The following is a 25,055-nucleotide window of genomic DNA, read 5'->3' as shown; positions in this document are numbered from 1 at the left end:
ATTAGCCATAAATTGGCACACAAAGATGGGAGAGCAGAGCTAGGTAGGGATTATTGTTTTGTCCTTAGCTCCACGGCTTTGGATACTTGTCTGTATTCCCTTCCACATCAGAATTCCCACACATTCCCACCCACATTCCCAGTGGCTGACACGCAGGTATACCTCTTTAGTTAATTAGAATTACTTTTAATTAAAAATATATGTAAATTATATAGAGTGTGCACAGCTTGGAGAGGGAAAAAAAAAAAAAAAAGAAGAAAAGAAAGCAAACTTCCATTTCAATAAAAGTTTGAACCTCTTGGAATCAGCTGCTTTTGTGACATCATTGGAGTTATTGGAACTCCCATGTATAAATAAATAGGACCAGGAAATTTTACACCTGAAATATTCTGCAGTAGACATTTTTTCCTTGCACATATTTGCTTTTCCTTCTCTTTTTGCCTCCACCACTCCCAGCCTCTCATGATCACTTTCTGCCCCTTTTAAACACATTTATTTAATATCTCACTTCACACACCCAGCCTGATATCTCCTTTTTTTTTTTTTTTTTCTTTTTCTTTTTTTTTTTTTTTTTTCGGAGAGGAAGCAAAAGAACCCGGGAGAAAATGAAAGCTCAGGATTGCAAACAAGCGTCATCATCGTTTTGGTGAGCAAACTTTTTCCTCTCAGTGTCTGCATCCTCTCCCCCCTCTCCCCCCGTGGCAGCTGGCTCAGAGCCTGGCTTTCCACACGCTGCTAAAAATCCAGCAGGACTCAAGCTGGGGATGTTTGCAAGCTTGGAAATAACCCCACACTTCCATCAGAGACAGCTGAGGGACCAGGAAAGACCAGGAGAGTGGGAAGGGAAGAGGAGTGAGAGAATTACAAGTGGGAAAGGAGATGAGGGGATGGTTTGTGAGAATTTTGGGGAATTTGTAAGGAAACACAGCTCCCTGTGGGAGTAATTTCACTCTTGGTACAATGCCTGGGTGAGGTAGGTACTGGATTTATTTATTTGGGGATTCTCAGTACCTCTTTCTGTTGAAAAGTAACGATAATACTAATTTAAAAAAAAATTTAAAAAGAAACACCACTCCAAAATCCACCCTTGGTAAAAAGGGCCGGTGTCTTTTTCTTTTTTTTTTTTTTTTCTGAGAAAATGGAAAGAAAAAAATATATATATTATTATTTATTATATAACATTGTCAACATCAACACCACAAAAAAAAAAAAAAAAAAAAAAGTAGCATCCTAACTGTTCTCGTTCAAGCATTCTGACCGTGGTGAGAAAGGCAGCAGGAGTTTGGTGTCCCTTGGAGAACAAAAAGAGCAGAGGGGCAGGAGGGGGACGAGGGTGGTGGCAGCAACACAAACTGGGTGGGACTGTGGAGGGACAGGAGTGTGCTGGGCTGTTGGCTTTTCTTTTGAAACCAAAGAAAACAAAAAGGAGGGGAGGGGGGGGGGGCTCAGGGCAAGTCCCGGCGAGGCCGATGATTCCAGCCGTGCCTTCAGTCAGTGTCCATCCCTCCGGAGCGCGGGCGGTGAACATTCACTTGGAGGAGTCTTGGCAAAACGCTTTGTTATCAACATGGGGGGGGAGGGATTCTTTTCCTTTTCCTTCTCCCGGTTCCCGGGGTTTCCCCGTGGCTCTGGCACTTCCCCGCCGCCCTGGTTAGCTGTTCTCGCTCCACTCTGGCACCATGCCCACGCCGTGCACCGAGTGGTACTGGTGGGGCGACAGGGTTCGGGGCACGCCGTGGGAATACAGGAATTCCGCGGGCTGGAGGCTGCTGGGAGGGGACTGGATGCCCGTTTGAGGTCCACACTGCCTCACGATGGGCTGGTGAGAGCTTTGGTGCTGGAACATGCTGTGGGTGTCTGCGATTTGGGGCGACGTGTGGTTGGCCACGCTGCCCAGGCGAGGCATGAGCGGCCCCGAGGTGAAGTGGGCAGAGAAATGCTGGTAGGGTAACCTGTCCATGGGCTGCATGGCAGACACTGTGCAACTGCTGTACGAGGGCACGCTGGGCCACGTGTTACAGCTGATGTCCTCCAGGCTGGGCACGGGCTCCGTGGGCGGCGCCGAGCTGGCGTACATGCAGGCCTGGCGCTGCGCCGACTCAGTCCTGTACGACGTGTTCAGTCCCTGCTGCTGAGGGTAACTGGACCTGTAGAAAGGGTCCTCGTCTGCTGGAGACGTCTCCATGTAGGGCTTCTTGTAGGGATGCTCGGTGGTGGAACATTCCTCGTCTGTTGGGAGAGAAAAGTTCTGGTAGGCACCAAGGGCCGCAGTGGATCCTCCCTGTCTGCAGCGCTGGTTTGACCCAGGACAATCTGACACTTCCCTGGAGCTGATCTCCATCTAGCCTGTGGGAACCAGGCCTTGCACCTGGCCCTCTCTGCTGGAGTGGGGAAAGGATTAGCCAGGAGCTCTGGAGGGATCCTGAGGTTTATCTCGCTTGCTGATCCCCCCACGTGCTCCCCATCTCCTTCCTTTTACCTCAGGAATAATTTCTGCCTGTGACCTCTGCACCTACCAGCGTCCCCACTCCTCGCCAGCAGGCTCAGAGCTGATGCTGTCAACTCGAATCCTTTCCTTTACAACAAAACATTTCCATGATAAAAAGAGACAAAAAAGGAGATCACAATAAAAATCCTCCCGAGAGAGCACCAGCGATGGCACAGTTGGGACAATCAGATTTGGAGTCTGACAGCCCCAGCCTTCAGCTGTGCCAAGGCAGCTGGGCACATAAATCCACACAGGGCTGTGGGCACATAAATCTACACAGGGCCGTGTGCTGGAGCCAAGGGGAACAAAGGAGAAAAGTAAATTTCACAGCTAGAAACAACAAGGCACATCTTGCAGAGCCCTTTGTTTCCTGCAGCATCCCAGGCTAGCAGAGGGAAGGAGATAAACAATTTAGGTGAAATCTCCAGGGTGAGGCCAAATGAATAAATGAATGTGCACTTATTTATTCATTCACAGGGTCATCAAATGAAATCCAGCTCTGTTGGAATGGATGGCAAAATTCCCAGGGATGAGCACTTCACCAAGAGATTTTAAGGACAGCGTGGCAAGGGAAGGGGAGCTGTTCTGACATGGATTAACTTTGCTGCTGCTTCAAAAATAAGATTTCTGGTGCAGGCAGGAAAACATCCCACTTGGTTAGAGCTCCCCAGGCTGCACCCTTTGAACAGGGGTCAGATTTGAAAGAAATTTGGAACAAGTTACCCTTTGCAATTTTTCTCAACCAACATGTTTTGAGCTGTAATTATTTTCACCCCCAAAATACAGTGGGGAAACAAACCCCAAAGAGCTGCACAGAAAGGACTGAGAGCAGCATGTGCCCCACAAGAGGTGTTGCTGCCATGGGAGGAATGCTCATGTCACACCTCCAGGAGGGGCAGGTGGGCAGTGCAGACATCTTTTGTTTCTTCTCAACACACACATGCACGCAACCCCTATTGCTCTGAACAGCCACGAGGGCTCTCCAGGAAGCTGTGCCCTCTCTGTGTGTAAAATAACTCATTATTCCCACCCAGGGGTCTTCCAAGTCCAGCTGGAACAACTGCTGTTCATCTTGGTCCAACAATGTCACACAGAGCAGGTACTGAGGGGACACCGTGGGGATGTTCCCAAAGTGGCCTTTGGCTCTGCAGTACCATGAATTCAGCTGGAAAGCCACAATCCCATTTCTTTCTTCCTGCCGACATCAAAGCCTGGCTCCTTCACCTCAGCAATGCAGAGCCCTGATAATCAAGTTTCTCCTCTGCCTTCCCTGTCAATTGGGGTGGGAAGCAGGATGAGACAAATGAACAATTCCATCCCATTTTTAAAACCAGCTGAAACAATGAGCAGGGAGATGCAGGAATGTGTCATCCTCCCTCACCCAGCTCAGGTCCAGCTCATGTAGGAGCAGGGGAAAGGATGGAATCCCCTGAAAGCCAAAAGCTGCAGGCACAGGTCTAACATCTCTCCTGATCTCAGCTCCATGACAGGAGATACATCTGGAAGAACAGCCTGAGCTGGAGCTTTTATGGACAGTGTAAAAAGTTTGGATTCCTGACCCACCGCTGAGTAATAAGAACACTGGGGTGGAAAAACAATGTCTTGTAAAATGCAGCATTGTTCTGCTAATAAAGTTTTCAGCATTAAACCGCATCACTCTGCTGGCACCAGAAATCATTGGCTTGGGGTTTGACTGTTTATTTTATTTTGATTTTTTAAAATATACAACACAAACCAGTCAAACTCTGTTTTTCCGTGGTGTGAAACGCCTGACTTACAACCTGAGCTTGCTGATTTTTCCATTTAGCCCAGACATTTCACTGCCTGCCACAGCCCAGCTGGGCAGAGCTGCAGTGTCACAGAACCACTTCCAGAACCCATCACAGGTGAAGAGGGGAAAAAAAAAGCCAGCCAGGATTTCAGTGGAAACCCCAAAAGTGCCCTCTGTCCTTCTGCAAGCTGTCAGGATCACTCACTGATGTTTTATGTGGAAAGGGATTTTAGGGTGTGTAAGGACCTTGTTCCCATCTCCAAACAGGACCTAGGCACTAACAAAGGATTCCAGCCTGCCCTAACAGCTTCTGCCTGTCTCTGCCCCTCTTCCCAATGATTTTCCCACCTCTGAAGTCTCCAAGTGCTAGGGAGGGAAGAGAAAGGTCCATGTGCATCCTGAGGTGGGATGGTGCAGATCAGAGAGCCTCAGCTGGTGCTGCCTGAGGGATTTACAGCTGCCCAGGTGCTCTGGTCTTGTCCCACCACTCCTCACAGAGCAGATCAGAGCCAGCCCAGAGCAGCATCCCCAGAGTGTGTGGAGCAGCTTTAGGGTGGAAAGGGGACATCTTCAGTGACAAAAGGAGCACAAGACAAACAGGTCCTCTCATGCAATGCCAAAGGCTGAGGTTTCCATTCATCCTCATGGGATCTGGAGCCTGGACAGTGCAGCTCAAGGCCATAGCCCTGTCCCTGAAGCTCCTCTTACCTCCCATCAATGTCAGCAGGACATTGCAGTTATGTGACTGCCTGCTCAGGGTTTGATTCCTGATGTTGGTTCCCTGACAGCAGCTCCTCTTCCTTTCCCAGGTGCCACTGAGCCCTTGGAGGAGCTATTGGCTATCCTGGGAGATATCCTGAGCATCCCTCGCTGTTGATGCTATTCTTGGAAGCCAAGGGTGGTGATCAGCTCTAGGGAGCAGCCCCTCCATGCTGCACAAACCTCAAAAAGCAGGAGGTGCTGCCAAGCAGGGGGAGCTGCCAGCACCAGGGAGAAGCTGCTCTGAAGTGAATCCAAGGAAAATGGAGCCTGAAGAATGGGGTGGAAACTGGCTCCCTCACAAGGAATTTGATGATCTATCTAATGAAGGAGCTTGAGCGAGAGCATGAGCGCGTCCAAGATTTCCGGTATTTACTACTTCCAGCTGGGTTGTAAATACCACGCAAATGGCTTTTTAAATGGAATTTTCCCAATCCCAAGATTCAGGCCACGTAGAATGAAATGCAAACATGGAAAGCCTCTGGACTCTAGGGTGCACTGGGCCTCCCTCTCCCCCCTGGTGTAAATAAGGAGAGCTCCTTCTCCACACATGACACTCAGCTCCCCAGGATGGAAGACAATGAAGAATGGGACACGACTCGTTTGGTTTTCAGAGCTCACCCACATTTCCAGAGTGTTACAGGAGGTTCATCCTGACTTTGTGAGGGAGACACAATGGGTGATTATCACTAACTCTGTTGTTTTATCCAGTCTGGATTTCAGCATGGGTCTGGCACAAGCCTGAAGAGCCAATACCAGGGTGCAAGAGTGACAAAGGTTGTCCGAGAATAAAAGAACAAGGCAGATTCAATCAAAATGAACATCTCTAAAGGACTAAATCCTACGACATGGAACCTAAGACATGCCAGCCATTCCAGCTATTGCACTGGTTGTGATATGGCTGCGTTGTGTTGAACACAGCAGGGCTGTGGGACAGGGACAATCCAACTCCCAAAAGCTGGAATCTTTTCCACAGGCAGCAAGCTGCCAGCATTCCACAAAGAGGCACAGGAGGCACCTCTGACAGGAGAGGGGGACCAAAGAATGGGTCAGGTAGGAAGGACCACAACGGGATATCTGGTCTAACCTCCCTGCTCCAGCAGGGTCAGCACAGGGCACAGGATTGGGTTCAGAAAATTCTGGGATATCGCCAGTGAGGAGACTCCACACCTTCCTGGGCAGCCTGAGTGGTGTTTGGCCACAGGAGAGAAGTCCTTCCTCATGGTCAGGTGGAACCTCCCAGGCACCAGTTCCTGCCTGCTGTGCTGGACACACAGAGCAGAGCCTGGTCCATCCCCTGGCAGCTCCCTGCAGACACTGACAGACATTGATGGGGCCCCCTCTCAGTCATGGCCCAGCTCCCTCAGCCTTTCCTCATCAGGGATATGAAACTACAGTGCCACAAGAGCGTGGCTGCACAGCAAGAGCTGGGTGCACCCAGCTCCCTGAACATCTCCTCCCCACTCAGGGAGTCCCTTCCTCACCCTCAGTGTCCCACAGCCACCCTGCTCTGGGCTCCACTGCATCTCTGCAGCACAGCCTGAGCCTTGGCCAACTCATCACATCCCCAAACATCAGCAGCATGTCCTCCAAGGAGACATCCCATGCCTGGATTTTGTCCTACAGATTCTTTGAGTGAAGAAGCCAAGCTGGGTGGGATGTGGGAGAAGTTGGTTCAGTCTACAAAGACATCTGTCCACCCTGCCAGTGCCTGTTCTTGAGGAGAAGGTGGAAAGGCATTGCTGTACCAGCACCGACCTCATCAGAGCAGGAAGGAGATGAAAGATAAATCCTTCCCCGGGGTTCTGTCCAAGTCAGGGGGCTGAAGGACATGGTCCTCGCTGGTTGGAGCCAGTGGATTCTGCCACGTCCCTCTTCTCCCTCAGAGTGCCAACTTGACAACTTTTATAACCTCCCCAGGGAGAGGCTGTTCCAGTTGCCTCCTGTTCAGCATCACAAGCATCCCAGAAATCTGCCAAGTGGTTGGGATTGTGTAAGGCTGGGAGGGAGCAGAGGTTTAGAGGGATGACTATTTAGTCCACAGGATATCTGAGAGAGAGGATAATATGAGGGAAAACAAGGCCCAGTATCCTAACTGGGATGTGGGGCTAAATGAAAGACACAAGGCAAGCTGCCTGCTGGTGAGGCCTTTTGGGTTTCTCCAAGCACAACAATGGGAGAGGGAGAGGTGGAGAACAACCAGAAAAAAGAAAAAGCTCCAACTGCTCTTTGTGTCAGCCTAAAAATCCACATCAAGAGCTGAGGCCACTCCTTGATGAGATCCAGGGTTGGAGGTGGTCCATCCTCTCAAGACCAGTCACTTTGTCACATGCCATCAGCAATCCCAATGTGGAACTGGGATGCAAGGCAGGATGATCCTTGCATTCCCCATTCCTGGAACAGTGACCCCATTGCAGTGCACTGGGGACATTCCCAATGTTGTGACCCTGCCCTCCCACCTGCACACCAGGAGTTACCAGATTAGGGGCTCTGGGATGTGTCCTTCCTTCCTTCCTTCCTTCCTCAGCCAGGAGAGCATCACCTCCCTGAGGCAGGGGAGCCTTCAGAGATAACATCCCCTGGCAGCCCTGCTGCTCTCCCCTAATGTAATTCCATATCAGATCTCCACAGTGAATCCATCTTGCCTTGACAGCTAAGAACAACACTGCCAAGCACAGAGAATGATCCTTGTCTTAGGTCACCAGGAAAGCAGAAGTTGATCACGGTTCCTTTGAGCTGGGTGAATGCAGACCTGTCCCTAACTGAGCCTAACCTAAGGCTTGGCTCTGATTGGAAAGGATGCAGAGAAACATCAGGAGATGTCCAAGATGGAAGGAGACTGGCTTGGAAAACAGTGGTGGAATTCACCCCAGAAGATGCAGACAGCAGCTGGTCTCAAATCCAGCTGAACTGCCCTCTGCCCCCGAGAACATTTATCCACAACCACAGCCTTGGGAAAGGAAATAATCCGCTTGAGATAAAGCCTAAACTGCCTGACGAGGAGTCAATGCTTGGGGAGTGGATAATCCAACACAATCAATAAGATTTCCAGTCCAGAAAACGGACAGAGGGACAGATGGAGCAAACAAACTCTTGCTTTTGAGTTTTCTGTAGGAAAGCAGGAGAACTATGAGGGGAAATCTCAGAAAGGAGAGGCTGGAACAGCAAAAAAAAAAAAAGAGGAATATCATACATAGGATTATTTTCCCATGTCCAATAAAGATCCTTGCTGGTGCTGGAAGGAAGCTCTATGCTCAGTGACATGAAACCTTGGACCACACTCTGATTTATCCGACCCGAATTGCTCATCTCTAGTGAATTTTTTTTTTCATTTAATTAATTTCACTTCGCAAAGAGCTGCTTGGCAGCTCAGTCTGGCTCTCTGGTTCCCATTAACTTTGTGTTTCTTTCCTGTAAGCCCTGGTGGCTGTTTTCGATTTGCCAAAGGCACGAGGAGGGGAGAGAAAAGGCACAGGGAGGGAAGCAGAGGCTGCGGGGACACCCAAGCCCGCGGAAGAAGCCGCTGGTATCGGGCAGGACACGGCTCCCCTGGGCAGGACACGGCTCCCCTGGGCAGGACACTGCATCCCTGGGCAGGACACTGCATCCCTGGGCAGGACACTGCATCCCTGGGCAGGACACTGCACCCTGGGCAGGACACTGCATCCCTGGGCAGGACACTGCACCCTGGGCAGGACACTGCATCCCTGGGCAGGACACTGCATCCCTGGGCAGGACACTGCATCCCTGGGCAGGACACTGCACCCTGGGCAGGACACTGCACCCTGGGCAGGACACGGCTCCCCTGGGCAGGACACTGCATCCCTGGGCAGGACACTGCTCCCCCGGGCAGGACACTGCTCCCCCGGGCAGGACACGGCTCCCCCGGGCAGGACACGGCTCCCCTGGGCAGGACACTGCTCCCCTGGGCAGGACACTGCATCCCTGGGCAGGACACTGCATCCCTGGGCAGGACACTGCATCCCTGGGCAGGACACGGCTCCCCCGGGCAGGACACTGCATCCCCCGGGCAGGACACGGCTCCCCTGGGCAGGACACGGCTCCCCTGGGCAGGACACGGCTCCCCTGGGCAGGACACGGCTCCCCTGGGCAGGACACTGCATCCCCGGGCAGGACACTGCTGCTCTTTGATTAAAGCCTTTGGCGGCTTTGATAAAAGGCCCTTAACTGCTTGTGCCACTCCAGCCATGGCAGAGATAAGCAGGGGCCATCAGCCCTGCAGACAAGGCTGCCCTGGGCCTGTCCCCTGTGCTGTGGCTTGGCCACACAGGCCAAGAGGGGATGGGGAGCTTTATTCCAGGGCAGATAGCCGTGTCTTTGTGACAATAAGAGGAAGTGAGATAATTGGGGGATTGAGGGAAACCACCCATGGAGACACCACTTAGCGGGAATCCCAAAACTGGAAGGAAACCTCTGTTGATTCCTTATCACGTTACAATGCAGAGGAGAATGATGAATTGCCCCGAGGGGCAGGGACACGCAGCAGTCAGGGATTGTCCCAAGGGCTGGTTGCCATTTGGGCCAGCTTGTTTGGGTTAGTATTGGGAAAAGGGGAAGAGGAGAGGTGAGAGCTCAGCTCCCAGCACATAGGAGCTGGGAAGGACTCCCAGGAGAGCAGCTCCCAGTGCTGAGGAGGGAATCACAGGCTGGGACTTTCCATCACCAGCAGTGGGACTGTGCTGCACCCCAACACCTCCCACCCACAGCAGCACAGGGGTAAAACAGTCCACACACCAAAGAGGGGCACTTTGGGTGACCACTGCATCTCTATTGCCTGCCTTACAGCCAGCCCAAGGCCAGCATCCCCATTTCCAATCCCTGCTCTGACACATTCTATGTGAGCACAGTCACCTGGTCAGCTGGAGGGGACAGAAAATTCCACCTGTTTTCCACTGTTTACCTCAATCTCAGGAAAAAATATTAGGATTTCTCAGTTGCTTTCTTTTTACTCTGCATACCTATACACAACCCATGTGGCTCCTACAACATCCGAGGGATTCACCAAGGACGTGGGAGAGATTTCTCCTGCCTGCTCTGCCAGCACTTCCCAGCCTTCCCTACCTTAGACTGTGTGTCTGCACATCCCAGTGCTCCAGGGGTTATGTTGCTAAAAATAATGACATGGCTGACTGATAGGGTCGTGCAGGGAAGCGGGAAGGGATCTGCTGTGGGGAGAAATTCCTGCTGCACTCAATGCCCTGGTGCTTGCTGCCTTCTGGTAGCTTTTCCATATAATAAATCCTGAGAAAGGCAATGGGGTTTGCAGAAACCAGACCCTGCCCACGCCTTGTTGCATCCAGTCTTGGAAACCCCCTAGTTTTTTTCTTTCCCAAGTAAAACTGATCTAAAGCTTTTGCTATCTCAGTCCTCCAAGTGGTGCTGCATTGAAGCATTGCCATTGCTTTGGGAGAGACCACAAACCCCTCGCTCCTGCCCAGAACAATTATCCATCACTATTAGGGGGCTCTTCACGCCAGGATGAGCCCAGCAGTCAGTGGGAAGCCCTCTCAGTTTGATCCCTAAAGCTCTGTCAAAGCAGCTCAGTGGCAGCAGAAGGGAAGGAACATGGATATCATGGGTTTCAATCCCAGGCACCCTTCGTTAGCCCCAGCATTTCTGCAGACAGAATACTGTCTCCCAACTGTGACACAGCCCTGAGTTGCAAACTGAGCAAAATGCAAACTGTCAAGGTATCTCCACTTGGAGATTAACCCTGTCTGAGGGGCTGCAGATAAGTCATCTTTATCTCCAGCACCAGCTATCTTTCCAAATGTGGATTCATGGTGGGTGAGAGGCACTGCCAGCCCTCCAAACAGCTCATTCCCAACCCAGCAGAAATGGGATTTGAGTTTCCCAGCCCAGCCTGGGGCAGCTGCCCACAACCCTCATGCCTTGCTCATCCTCCAGCACCGTTTGTTGTGTGCTATTTTTGCCAAAAAACCAACTGTTGGAGAAGGAAGACAAAGGAAAGTATTTTCTCACTGAATATATAAAATATTCTCTTTCTTTCACTTTGATGTTTTTCTATCCACAAAGGCCGTTATCCTTGGAGCTGTCCAAGGGGAAACATCAGGAAACAATGCTGACAGTCACGTTAGGAGGGGGAAAACACGAAGCAGCCAAGCTCTGACCTTTTCTCTTGGTGCAGTGGTAGATCTGGCCGTGCTCCTGGGAGATGGGGTAGGGGTTGGCAGGAGGCAGCAGGTCCTGGGAGGTGCTGGACACCCCGTTCTCACACTGGTACTGGGAGCCCAGGTTGGAGGAGGCAGAAAGGACCCTGCTCTCGCCGCTGAAGGGGCTGTGATTTGAGGACACTTTTTGTCTCACTGTGCTCCTGGGAACAACTGGGTACTCTTTACTGCAAGCAAAGAGACAAAAGAGAAATAAGTCAGCAAAGCAATCAATTAATAAATAGATCAGAGGATTAATAAATGAAGGCAGCACATTAGTGTCATGGAGTTTGTTTAGGCTTTCAGGGAAGTGGAGATATCCCTCCCAAGAGGCTGCAGCCCCGTCACACTTTATCCATGCAGAACTCATTATTCCCTTTCCTTTTAGTCCCCTTAAATTCATGCTTTTTTTCCACCACCACTATTTTATAACCACACATAAAATAGATAAATGCAGTTTTAGCAAAATAAACAATATTTTAGCATTTATAAGCTGCATACTGTTTGTAATGTATTTGCAATATGCACATGCACGTAAATAAAACCATGAAAGCTGACTTGGAAATTAATTAAACATTTAGGTCTACTTTTTCTTCCCTTATAGTAGTTGTCCCCATTCATTTTGCCTGGAGTCTGTCAGCCTGGTTGTTCTGGATAGGGGATCCCTGCATCACAGACCAAGCTCAGAAATAAATAAATCACTGAGATTGGATGCACAGCAGAGCCTCAGCAGAGCCAGGATGGGAGGGAAATCCTGGATTGTTCCCTTGCCCCCAGATCTGTTTTGAAGCTGGGATGCTTTGCTAACATAGGCTGGAAATCTCCTCTCCTCAAGGACCCTACAGTGTTTTTTGGAGATGTTTCTCCAAACACATTGGCAATGTGGCAACCCCAAAGATGGATCCTGCTCTGCAGGGAGAGCTGAAGCTGAATAGGGGTCTCAGCCAGTTCAGGTGAGGTAAAAGTCTCCTCCTGAACCCAAAGACTTGCTAATATGCACAAATACCAGGTGGGACAGCACCCCAAAGTGCCATCAGGTTTAGAGCAGCCACCAAGCACTGATTCCAACACAAGTTTTCTCCTCTGAGACCACCGGACCAAGGTGGCTTTGAGGACCCTCTCACCTGTCCAAAATCATTGTGCTGGAGCAAGGACAGCTCCTTAAATGCCCTCCACAGGCTCACCTGGCCACTTCCACACAGAGGAGCAGCCCTGAACCTCCAGTGCCACCCCTCAGGGAGGACCCATCACCGTAGAACTCAGAACTTATTTCCAAAATTTAACAATAGCAATCATATAAACCTACCCCAGCAGGGAGCTTTCATCCAAACCACTGCTCTGGTGGCTGCCAGAAACATCAGCAACCGAGCTGGAATGGAAGGGAAATTCACCCAGGAGCTCAAACCCAAAGAAATGTGGCTCTGGTTGGGCCATGAAATCTTTCCCAACCCCGGGAATTGGGGGCTTGCCAAGGACAGCCTGTTCCAAAGGTGGGGTTTCATCCCCTGGAAGCAGCATTTGCTCAGAACTAAAATCCAGGCTATGCACAAGGAACAAAAGAGAGCTGGACCAGGAGGAAGAAGAGATTTATCCCCTGGATATTCAGGGCAGCAGTGGATGCCAGGATATGTGGTGGGATTCAGAGGACCTGCCTGTGGACACCCAGCACTTGATTCCATCAGGAGATTTACCTGGAGGACACCTTTGGTGGCTTCTGGGGAAGGTCAGGGGCTGTGGCCATCAAACCTCAGGGATGACCCTCAAATCTTCTGGGTTCTCAGGGATGTCACAGCCCTGCCAGGTCAGAGTTTTGAGCTGCTCTTCCACCTTCACACTCTGATGCTCAGTGAAAATTGTACCAACACGACACCCCTAAGCTGCATCCCCACCTTGTTTCCCTTCCAAGGAGACCCTCTGTGAGGAGGTGACTCCTGGCTGTGTCCTTAGCTCTCCTTCCTGAGGACAGGCTGCTCAGACTGGCTGGGTTCATCTCTCTTAGCCCCACACAACCAACATCCAATTCCCAAAAACTGACAGAGCCTTGTTTTGTCTCCCAGTGGGTACCTGAGAGCTCCAGGGGAGGAGAAAGAGGGACAGATCATGGCATGGTGCCAGGCCATGTGACACTTAAGAACATCTTTCACTGGTAGATTTGGCCACAGTGGGAAACTCTTGGATGAAATCCTAGAGGTGTTTTCCAACCTCAGTGATTCTATGAGCCTTTTCAAAGGAGGTCTCTTTGGAACATAATCTCTGTGGGGTTTCTTACCCTAAATTCTCAGTTGGGATCCCATAAAGGTCAGCCCCTCACACAAAAATTGTCACCCCAGATACTTCTCACCCAAACCAGCACTCTCCTCTCTTTCAACAGAGAGCTGAGAGCAGGAAAAAATGAACAACCTGATTAGGGATTTTATTTCTTGATGAAAAATTCTTTTCCTAGAATCACGAAGGTCAGAAGAGACCTCCAGGGTCGAGTCCAACCTTTAACCAACACATTGTCAACTAAACCAGAGCACTGAGTGCCACATCCAGTCACTCCTTGGACACCTCCAGGGATGGAGGCTCCACCATGGGCAGCCTCTCCCAATGCCTGACCACCCTTCCAGTGAAGGAATTCCTGGTGGCCAAAGGGAAGCTCAGCTCCTTGCTGGCCAAGAAGGAGCTGTTTGTCTGCAAAGTGCCAGAGCACGGGGGTGCTGGGTTCCAAATTCCTTCCAGACTGCATTTCCCAGGGAATGTGACAATCTCCATGGCCAGGGAAGTGTGGGGCTCTGGGGGATACAGCAGGAACAGGAGAGGGAACAGGCTGGAGTCACCAGCTTTCCAAACAACAATTCCCAGGAGGTATTGCAATAACTTCTCTCCAGACTGAAATATTTCCATTTCAGTCAAAACACCTTGGGTGCTATTTTTGCCAAAAAATCACCTATTGGAGAAGGGAGAGGAAGGAAAGTATTTTCTCACTAAATATCTAAAATATTTTTTTCTTTCACTTGGATGTTTTTCAATTCATAAGAGCTGTTATCTCAGTGATTCCACATATTCCTCCTTATAGGAGCTGAGCTGAAATAAATTTTTCTTATCTTCTAAAGAAACAATCATCTCAAAATATTTCGATTTTTTCCTGAGTCCACTCAATATGCAGAGTGCACACCTATCATTTTAAAAGACTGAAGGACAAACTAAAATGGATCAAATTCTTTTTTTTTTTTTTTTCTCAAGTCACTATTCCCAAAGTAGCAGTTGTAATCCTGGGCTATAGTTTAATAGAATTAAAGGTTTCTGTCATACCCAGAAATTTTGCTGTCCAAAAAAAAAAAACCTGTAGCAAAGTAAGAAGGGTGAAAAAAGGTATTAAAGCTTCACTTAAGCAATGTAGGAAATTGTCCATATAGCAAGGACAAGGTTATTGATGCTCCTGGGCCAGAACATAAAACTAATGTGGAGTGTTAATAAGCTACTTTCATTTTTTCATTAAAAATTGGAAAACTAAAAGAATTTTTTTTTAAAAAGTTGACTGGGAAAAGAATTTACAAGGAAAAACCTGTCCCTGGTCTATTTAAAGTCTGTTGGAGGCTAATAATGAATATTTTTTGTTACTATATTAAAATAGCAGAGGGAGACAGGGAGGAGCAGCACAAGGTGCTCTGTAATATTTTGATTTTTTGTTAAAGCTCAGGGAAAGAAATCACAGATGAAGTCCAAGGTGCTGAGGTCTGGACTCTGCTCTTGCCTCCCACCTGGCCAGAGGTTTCCCAAATCCACAGGGTTGGACAGCAGCTCTGCAGAACTTTCCCAAGAGCACCCACATTCCACTCCAAATTCATCATTTAACTCCCACCCTACACACATAAGTGAATCCCTTCTGCAATTCCAAATCCCAAATCCCACTCCTGCCAGGTGAAACTCAGTGTCCTTTTCTCTCATGACACCTTCCCTTTTCTCTGGCCAAGTGATGCTCTCACCATCAAGACAGACTCGAGAGTTTTTTAAGATCATTTTTGCCACAAACCCGTGGCCAGCAAAGAATTCAAAGGAGCAAATTCAAGATGATTTTGCAATCTCAGAACCAGAAACCTTGTTGGTCACTGAAAAATAATAATAACTGGGAAAACTATAAATACAGACCTGCACAGAGCAACACCCAGTTCACTTTCTTGCTTATTAAAACACTCTAAGAGAATAATAGTTTTCCATATATTTTCATGTGCAGATCTGAAGTTTCCTGATGTACCAGCCAAGGCATAGTAAATGCAGCTGCCAGACAAAAATCTGGTTAAAAACATCTTCAAAAATCCACAGTTTAGAATCAGGAAGCTCCTGCATTGAAGCATCCAACCCCTACTGGCTCTAAACAAATTATTTTAGATGTTCCTGATATTTCAAAATATCAAGGCTAGTATACAAAACATCAAGGCTTTCCAAAGCTGCTGCAGCTCATGGCAACGAGGCTTCAAGAGAATTATTAAATATCAGATCCCAAGGATCTGGAGGAGGTCAAGGTGAAGCACGGCAAGGGAAAGGATTTCCTTCCCACGTTTTTACAGCAGCCTTGGAAATCCTTGAACTGTCTGAATCTTGTTCACAATATCAAATCTTAGTCTAAAACCTGACCCAAGGTTGAACACAGGGAATCCCATTCACTCTTCCCAAATTTCCAGATTTTAACTCCTCCTTGGGCAGTCCCAACAAAAGGACAAATATTTGTCAGCCTATCAGTGCTGTCCCCTCTACCCAGCACAGAATCAACCCCCAATTCCAGATGTGCAAACACAACTCAATGGCTTTGGGGTTTATAGTTCCCAGGCCACCAATTGTTGTCCTTCCTGCTGAGGCTCTAGAGGAGGGAAGAAGTGGAAGTCAGCCATAACAGACACAGCAAAAGGAAGAAGGGGGGGAAAAAAGTGCCTGGAATAAATAGATCATCTCCCAGGAAAAAAAAAAAAAAATCAAACCAAACCAAATTGTCAGTGTGCATTCATTTCAGCTGATTTCCAGCATATTGAAATAAAATTGAACCACTCTCAAGAGGCTGGCTGGAAGTGGATAAACTACAGGAGGAAAGGACGTGGTAGGAGAGGAATTACTGAGTATTTCCTGCAGTCTCAGCTCTGATTAAACACGACCCCTCTCTGTGTGGGGACTGCAGAGCAGCCCCACAGAGATTAACAGCTGAGACTGGACGTGCAGCAGCACAAACCAAAATATCCTCTGAGGAATATGAGAGTCTGTTCACTGCCCCGTTCTCCTCCAGCACAGAAATGTTCTGACCTTCCTGGTCCTGAGGGGCTCCAGCATCCCTGGATTGGGATGTGCATGGGAATCTCAGGCAGCTGAACAAGGCCAAGCTCTGGTGCTGCCCTGGGGTAGGGGCAGTCCCTGGATCAGTCCTGGCTGGAGGTGAAATGATGGAGCAGCCCTGGGGAAAAGGGGCTGGGGGTGCTGCTGGGTGAGAGCTGGACATGCCCCAGCACCCAAAAAACCTCCCATGTCCTGGGCTGCCTCCCCAGCATCGTGGGCAGCAGGGCAAGGGAGGGTTCTGCCCCTCTGCCCTGCCCAGGTGAGACCCCACCTGCAGAGCTGCCCCAGCCCTGGGATCAGCACAGGAAGGAGCTGGAGCTGCTGCAGAAAGTCCAGAGGAAGTACCAGGATGGTCAGGGATGGAGAAGCTCTGCTGGGAGGAAAGGCTGAGAGAGCTGGGATTGGAATTTGTCTCTGGAAAAGAGAAGATTTCAGGGTGACCTACAAGAAAGTTGAAGAGACACTGTTCACAAGGGCCTGGAGTGGCAGGAAAAGGGGAAATGGCTTCACACTGACAGAATAGGTTTAGATTGGATATTAGAAAAAAATCCATCCCTGTGAGGGTGGGCAGGCCCTGGCACAGGGTGCCAGAGCAGCTGTGGCTGTCCCTGGATCCCTGGCAGTGTCCAAGGCCAGGCTGGACAGGGCTTGGAGCCACCTGGGATAGTGGGAGGTGTCCCTGCCCGTGGCAGGGGTGGATCAGATGATCTTTGAGGTCTCTTCAACCCAAACCATTCCATGATGATCCTGTGCTCTGTCATCAGCTCCTCTGAGCACTGCAGCCCAAAGCCATCACTGCAAACAACCCGAGAGCCAGCAATGAAAAGAACTAGAGAGAGACCAAGAGCTCTCATTAGCAGGCAAATTAAAAGATCCATTTCTCCAGAAAAAAGATGTAGGAGTGAGAGGAACACAAGAGGAGCTGGAGAATGGATGTGGGCCAGAGGCAGCACCTCATCCCTTCATGCTGGGCCGAGCTTCTGCTGCTCAGATCTCCTAAAGGAAGGTCAGTGGCAGAAGCTGCAGCTAGCCCGTGTTTCTCGAGTGGCTTTCTCACTTCAAAAAAGCTGTGAATAAGTGAGGTCTGCCCAGCTTCCTTTTGGATTTCATCTGAATTCTGTCAAATTCTACAGAACACATTTCAAGCCTGCAATTTCAACTGGGACCAAGAAAATTCCCTGAGGGATGTGTGCTGGAGGAAAGCATCCTCTCCCCAGCAGATGTTGTAACACCAAGTCTCACACTGAAAATGTTTGAGACAAATCTCCTGGGAGATTTTGGTGACAGAACCTGGGAAATGGATTAAAGATGCAATGAGAAGACACAAGAACGAGGTGGTTTGAGTAGACCAAGACCAACACCACGAGTCAGCCTGGTGCTTATCAGTCCAGCAGGATGTTGGAATGCCAGGGAGCACCAGAGGCTCATCCATTTCTTCTGCTGGCACCCCAAAATGCACTGTCATCCCTGGCTCTGACTCATGGAACTGATTTTGTGTCCTCTGTGGCTGGTCCTGTTTCTCTTCTTGATGACACATGGGAATCTTTGGAATAATTCCTTTGGAGCCAAGAAGATTGCTGTGGATTCATGCCAAAGGCAGCAAACTGGCTCATGATCCTTGAGGGAGAAAACACAGCCACAACGTCAGACTGTGCTGTCACTTCCCTGTCACATGGATCATTCTGGATTTTTTGGTCACTTTTCAAATGCTCAGAGTACCCACTGAGGGTGCCAAGGGCCACCATTTCGTGGCATCATCATCCCCCTCAAAAAGCCTTCCCAACACAAGCTTCAAGGGCTGAACTGCATTAATTTACAAAATTAAATAAATGGCAAAATAATCAGGGCTTTCCAGAGGCTCCTCAGCCCCCTAAGAACCACCACAGACAATGGGAGCTGCAGATGAGCAGCAAGAATTGGTTACAAGATTGACCAGAATTGCTCTCCCACAGTGCTCCAGCCCCAGAGCCACAGATGTAGTAAAACTCACATCCCTTTAGGCATCTTCCTTTCTTTTTAATGGTTTTTTGGGGTTTTTTTTCCCCTAATCAATAAAATACAAAACTCTGTATCATGCTCAGAAACTTGAAAACTTTGAAACATCTCTTCTTCCCAGAGTGTCCACCCTACCAAAGCAGCTGCTGAAGGCACCTCTTGTGCTTCAGGAAAGAAAGGCAGTGGGAGGAAAATGAACATTCCCTGGAATTTGGATCTCTCTGGAGCTCATGGCTCCTCTTTTTCAATGAAATTCTCTGCTCCTGAAAGGCTTCACATCACTCCTGAATGAAGTTCTACCTGGACAGACTTGTTAACTTATTTTCTGGGAAATAAGAGGGAAAAAAACAATGTGGGAGGCCCTGGGAAGGAGAAAGCCATGGAGAGGGATGGATTCAAAGCCATGGTGAATGTTTCTGGTACAAAAGGCTGTGCACTGTTAGAAAAATGTGGGGGTTTTCCAGCTATTTTTTTCATAATGAAGGAATAGCACTAAAAATGCATCCCACCATATTCTCCAAGGGCATAAATGGACATCATTCCCCTAAAACCAGGATAGACTGACTGGTCCATCACTGGGAAACAACGTCATAAACATACATTTATATGTTAAAATATATCATCTATAAATTTAATTACATTTTAATGTATATTTATATGTTGAATCTGTATAAACCCACAAAAGGCAGGGCATAGTTCTGCAACATTCTCAATCCTGAATGGTTCTTTATCTCATAGACACAACCTATTTTTTATAGCTACAATTTATTTATATATATAACTGATTTTATACATGGTTTTATATATTTTCATATATAATTTTGGATGTATTCATATATCTACATAAAAAAACCCACAAAGGTGGGCACATATTTGCAACCTTGAATGGGTCTTTATTTTACTATAATCATCTTATCCTGCCCTCCCTTAAAAAATGCCACCTTTGTAAAGGCACACAGCCATTCCTCTGCTAAGTTATTAAAATGAACATCAGAAATTAATCCTGTAAAGGCAACGATTTTAACCCTTCCAGCCCTGCCAGCCCTGAGTGGGTGTATTTATATATTCCAAGTGTTTCTGTTGCCTGGATCGTGGACCGCAGCCCCTGCATAAAAATGCCAATCAATTTTTAGCACAGGCTCAGCGTGGCTTGATGCCATGCTCTTCATATGGCACCGAGCCCTTCCTAAGAGTCCTCCCTGTTCTGCCTCCTCCCTCCTGCTCTAAAAAAAATCCCCCCAGTGAATCCAAACCTTCAAACCCTTCCAGTGGCTGTAATGAAAGGATGGTTTGGCAGCAAAAAAAAAAATTAAAAAAAAAAACCTGGGGAGAGACACATCATCACTCGAGCTCCAGTAGAAGTTGGGAGACTGGCATGGGGTGGGGGGAGCTATTTCAAGGGGTAGTGCCACAATCAATAAATAAATATTGACAGATTCTGCCAGGATCTGTTGGAAAGGGCAGGCAGGGAACACAGGGCACATTCAGGAGATGATTTCAATGGAGCAGATTAAGTGTCACAGATACATTTTTTTATACACCTATCTTGGCTTTTCTGGGGCTGAGGCTGAACATGTTTGTACACAGGAGGACATTTGCCCAGTTTGAGGTGAGTTCTGGGCGTGTTTGCAGGATTGCAGGAATTATTTAGTGCCTGACAGCACAATTTTCCTGGCTATGGAGAGCCAGGCTCAGGTCATCAACTACAACAACCAGAAGTGACCACCTACAGCTGGCTCCTGGGTGGGCAATGGGAAAAACCCTCCCATCAGAAAGTCCCAAAGCAGGTCCCTCCAGCAGGAGTCAGAAAATAAAGGATCTCAGTGGCTCCTCCCCTCCTGGAAAATGCTCTATTGAGAATCTCCATCTGTCTTAGTTAGAATCGTGGGTATGGCACCATTCCTGCAAAACATTTGCACCAGGAAGCAGCTTGACACATGGAGCAAGTTCCAAGTGAAGGGAAAAGCACGAAGTTAATTACCAGCAGGACCTGACATTTAGAAAAGGACATTAAACAGGATTTTCAAACAAGATTTAGGCTTGCTTTTCAGCTTAAGTAGTTGCAGCCAAACCTGAGATTCAAAAAGGTCTCCTCAGCCACCTGGCCCTGGAGATCCCAACGTTTTCTAACCTTTCCTTCTTCAACCTGAAACCACCACACCTCTGCTCCTGCTCTGCACATCCAGAACTCGGCAGGCAAACACTCCCCTCCTGCCAAAACCCCTCCAAAGCCAGTAACAACAGAGCACAGGACTCTCCACCACCATCTCCAGAGGCAGCTGGAGCAGGATTCAAAAACCTACACCCAAAACAAGGCTGGGAGCTCTGTCTTTAAAGCCCTGGGAGAAAGGAACACTCAGGAATTCTTCCACATTAGCCTGGTGGCCAGAGCTTCTCCCAGCTAGTCCAAGTTTTTAATGGGTCTAAGAGCACGTGCAGCCTCAGAGCAGAGTACAAAGCTAAAGGTTGTTCTTGATGAAAGAAATGCAAAGTCCCTGTGGCCAAGACAGCATCCCACAGGTGAGGTCCTGCCTCTGCCATGCAGCAATTCAGGAATTCCCCTGGGAGCAGAAGGTCCAGGATTTTGGCCCCATGTCCTGGGAATATTCCAACCAGCTGATGTAGAACACCCATGCAGATGCCAAGGCAGGGAGTGGCACCGTGTCCTGGCTCAGGCCAAGCCATGAGGGACGTGCCAAGCACAGCCCAGGTGGCTTTGGTGGCCCTGGGAGGGTCCCCATGAGGGTGACACACGTTACCTCTGCATCCTGGACATCCTGTGGAGCTCCATGTCATCGCTGCCACGGAAGCCTTTGGCAAAGGGGTTGTTCTCAATCTTCAGCTGGGTGATCTGAAAGGGAGGAATCACAACGGGGTCATCACCAGTGCAAGGCCTGGCCTGGGACAGAGGGGACACTGGTTATTACACACAAGGCAGGTGGGATGGGAGGGAAAATACAGCTTGCAGGAACTCCAGTCATCCCTCGGCTCAGGCACTGACCACCCCAGCTGGGCCTTTCCCTGGAATGCTCCACAGGAAAAATATCTCCTGTCAGCAGCCTCTGGCTTCTCCCAGACTTGTCCCATAGCTCACACGTGGGACTGCACACACACAGTTTTTCTCTGCTTTCTGAGAGTTCTTACTTTCATTTTGGTGTTGGGACAGAAAGGGCTTCTCTGCTCAGAGGAGCAGGGATGGAAGTTGGGTCTGAACAAATCCCACCAAGTATTTTCTCATCAATGCACAGGCAAAACCAAAACCTCACTTTTCATACCCTGCACCCTCATTGTCACCCTTCGGGTGTTTCAGACCAGCTAAATGTGCTCCAGGTGCTCTGCATCTGCCATCCTGCCCCCTGCCTGGCAGCTCTGCATGGACTAATTACCTAAATTATTTTGAGGGCTATTTCACCTGTGACCATCAAACTCTGGAGGATTTTTTGTCTCCCCATCAATTCCAGTTTGCTCACTAAGAGAGCTACCTTGAGAATCTGAAGCTTAGCCAGATGAGTCCCCTTAGACTCAACTTGAGTCCTCTTAAAACATCTAAATTTAACATTTAAAGCAGCTGCTGGACAGACCATGTCCTTACCCAAAGGGACTGTGCTGCTCCAAGAGGTTCAATCCCCTCCTGCACTACTTTTCCTGAGTTTTGGTTAAGCCAATATTAATTGTGGACCAGCAACACCCTCAGCTGCCCTGTGGATTTTGTAAAAATTCACTCTACTATGCCAAATCTGATGCAAATGCTTTGATGCCTTGGCAGAAGAGGATTGAGCATGGATCAAGCTGCAAAGCCCCAAAATTTGGGCACAAGAGGGAAAAGTTCCCTTTTTTTTTTTTCCATCACTGCCTGGCAGTCTGAGCTCTCAGCAAGGAATCAGGAGAGACACTTGCCCAGGAGGAAAGACAACCCCGTGGTTGCCACTGGAGGAACCTGACTCTCTCACCAGGTTTTATGGAAACCCCATCCTTCCTTCCTATTGAAAGTTGGCCAAGGGGAAGGAAAGAGCTCAGGATTAACAGAGGGAGAACAGACAGAGGTTCATGTTCACCGAGTCAAGCACAAACAACCGGGCCCACCTCCCTGCCAAAATCCAAAGAGGAAAATCTGGCTCGCCCAGTGTCAATAGCAAACCTCGCCAGGTGTATGCACAACCAGATTATTTTGCTCTTTTCTTGTCTTTTTCGCATATTTTTTTTCCAAGGGCCGTTTGTTTATTTGCCATTTTTGCCTCTTTCAGCCCCAAATTTCTCACAGAGCCCCCCACCACACTTACACTTATCTCCACAGGCATTCCCATTAAATCAGGACCGTACTTCAGCACATAAACAAGCCCTTGGCACTTTTTTTTTTTGGTCCTTCATTTCAGATTTCAAAGAGAAGGTAAACAAACAATCTTTTGGGGTCAGTTTGCCAGTTGAGCCATTCTCTAGCAATAAAACAGAGGCACATTTTATAATTAAAAGCCCCAAATTATTACACAACCAGCCGTGTTTTTTGCAAAGCAACTGCCTATCGGTTTGAAGGTGGTGATTCTTCTAGAATGAATAATAGGCATTATTCAACATTTTGAATGTTCCTGAAGCCCTGTAAATGTAGGAGTTGTCCTCCCTAGCCGACCCCAATGGCAATATTTGCTCACATAAGCGAGGTCCTTCAGTGAGTGAGGATTTACAGGATTGGCACCAGCACACAAAGGCACAAAGGGCCGGATTCATCCCAACCTGACCGAAGGCATTTTAACCAAGGCGCCTGCACTGGGAGCCTGGGCTCCCTGCTGGAGTCAAGGGAGGGAGATGGGGACTGCCAGAGGGCTCTGGGCTGGGTGGCAGTGCCTTCACAGGTCCCCAGTGCACTCTGGTCACTGCAGGAGGAGCCAGCAGTGCTCCAGCCCCTCGTCTAAGCTCCTCCTTTGAATGCCCCGTTTGATTCTTCAAGTTCTTTATCACCCACGAAATAGCAGCCAAAATATCAAAATGGCACCTCAAGATTGCAAACCTGCTGATTTAGGAGTAGAGAAGTCCCCCAGCCCACACGAGGAACACACAAGCAAAGGTGTTGATGCTGGTGACCAAAAGCCCCAAGAGAATCACAGCCAACTTCAGCCTCCTTAAAGTTAAGGATCTGCTGGATTGAAGGCATCTAAAAATCAGGTTTAGAATTAATTCTCACACCTTTGGTGTAATCTAAAAACCAGGTTTAGAATTAATTCTCACACCTTTGGTGTACTTCAGATGGATTGGAGCTTCCAGAACAAAGTTTCCCTAGGTGACAACTCATGGCATCAGCCACCACAAAGCCAGGAGAGCCCAAAGCCAGGTTTAACAAAGCTGTACACAACAAACTAGAAAATAGAGAAGAAGTTGGTGAATCCCTGCTTTAGCAAACAACCTGTGGAAGATATTTCGTTTAGCCACTTTTTTGCCTGACTTCCAAATTATTTCAGAGGTGGAAAAGCAAACGCAGGGGTGGAAATAACCTTCTTCTGGATCAGCTTTGCCACAGCAAAACTGAGTTTAATTGACTCTAACTCATGGGGGGGTTAGGGGGGAAGAAAAGCTGTCAGAAAGTCAAATGACAATTACCTCATGAAAAATAAAACAAAATACAACGTCCTGCGAGGTCATTAAGACAGAGTGCCCAGGGCTGAATTGTACAGCACAGGTTCAATAAAACTGAAGGGCTTTGTTTGTGCATTTGTTACTGAGGGCTCCCGAAGCTGCCACAGACCCTTGGAGAGCAGAGCTTTGCAGGGCAAAGCCTCCCAGATTTCCACTTTTCAGGGCTTGCCTGACCTATGGGTTCATCTTCACTTTAATGGGAAGTGACAGTTCCCAATGGAATTGGGAATCCCAAAGGAGTCCCTGGGCTGCTCCCCTCTGCTCCTTTCTCTGGGCTAATTGGCCACAAAGCTCTTCTGCTGAGACCTTCCCAACTGCATCTTTAGCTCCAGCATGACAAAACTTAGCTTTGCATTGAGTTAGGTTGAGGAAAGATGCTTTATTTTTTTCCCTTTTCCATAGGCATGTATTTACATGGGATTTGTGCCTAAGGGCTCATGAATACCATTATGGCCAAAATCAAAACTTCCATTTTGTATTATTTTTTATCAAGAACTTGCCACGATAAGATTTTTCTCAATTGTTTCTCACTTTAGAAGTTGGAACAAAGTTTAAACTTTGTTAGGAGTGATGTGCTCCACACCAGGTGCTCTGGGCTCTATTTTATTTACTTATTCTGCTATCAACATCTTTTTTAAGCACTAAAGCTAAAGGAAAACCCTGATCTCTTTGGGCTCTTCTGAAACTAAGAAAGGTTGGACTTCTAAAGTCCCTTCTGGAAAGGGACTTCATGTTCTGCAAGGAATGCGGATCCTTAATTTCTGATCAGATCTGTGCCACTTGGAGAGCTTAAAACTGATTGGAAGAAAAAAAGAGATCACCATACAGTGCTGAAGAAGTGCAGAGCACTCAGGGACCTCCCCTCTCTATAGGGATCCATGTTCTCCCTGGCCATGGTCCTGCTCAGGGTGGCACAGAGGGG

The 25,055-nt window shown here is 48.4% G+C and overlaps 1 protein-coding gene across 1 annotated transcript in view; it reads right to left on the bottom strand.

Moving 5' to 3' along the window:
* Positions 1 to 1,651: 1,651 nt before the first annotated feature.
* TBX5 (T-box transcription factor 5) overlaps positions 1,652 to 25,055 on the bottom strand; it is a 37,916-nt gene continuing 14,512 nt past the window's right edge. Inside the window, exons 7-9 of the mRNA XM_014894469.2 lie at positions 21,268 to 21,359; positions 11,171 to 11,397; positions 1,652 to 2,229 (exon numbers count right to left, since the gene is read on the bottom strand). Of these exons, the coding sequence (XP_014749955.2) occupies positions 1,652 to 2,229; positions 11,171 to 11,397; positions 21,268 to 21,359 (897 nt within the window). The remainder of the gene's footprint in view (positions 2,230 to 11,170; positions 11,398 to 21,267; positions 21,360 to 25,055) is intronic.

Source organism: Sturnus vulgaris, chromosome 19, assembly GCF_052056855.1.
Source record: "Sturnus vulgaris isolate bStuVul1 chromosome 19, bStuVul1.hap1, whole genome shotgun sequence".
NCBI lineage: Eukaryota > Metazoa > Chordata > Aves > Passeriformes > Sturnidae > Sturnus > Sturnus vulgaris.
Note: the sequence above shows the minus strand (reverse complement) of the source record. Positions and strands in the feature narration are given on the sequence as shown.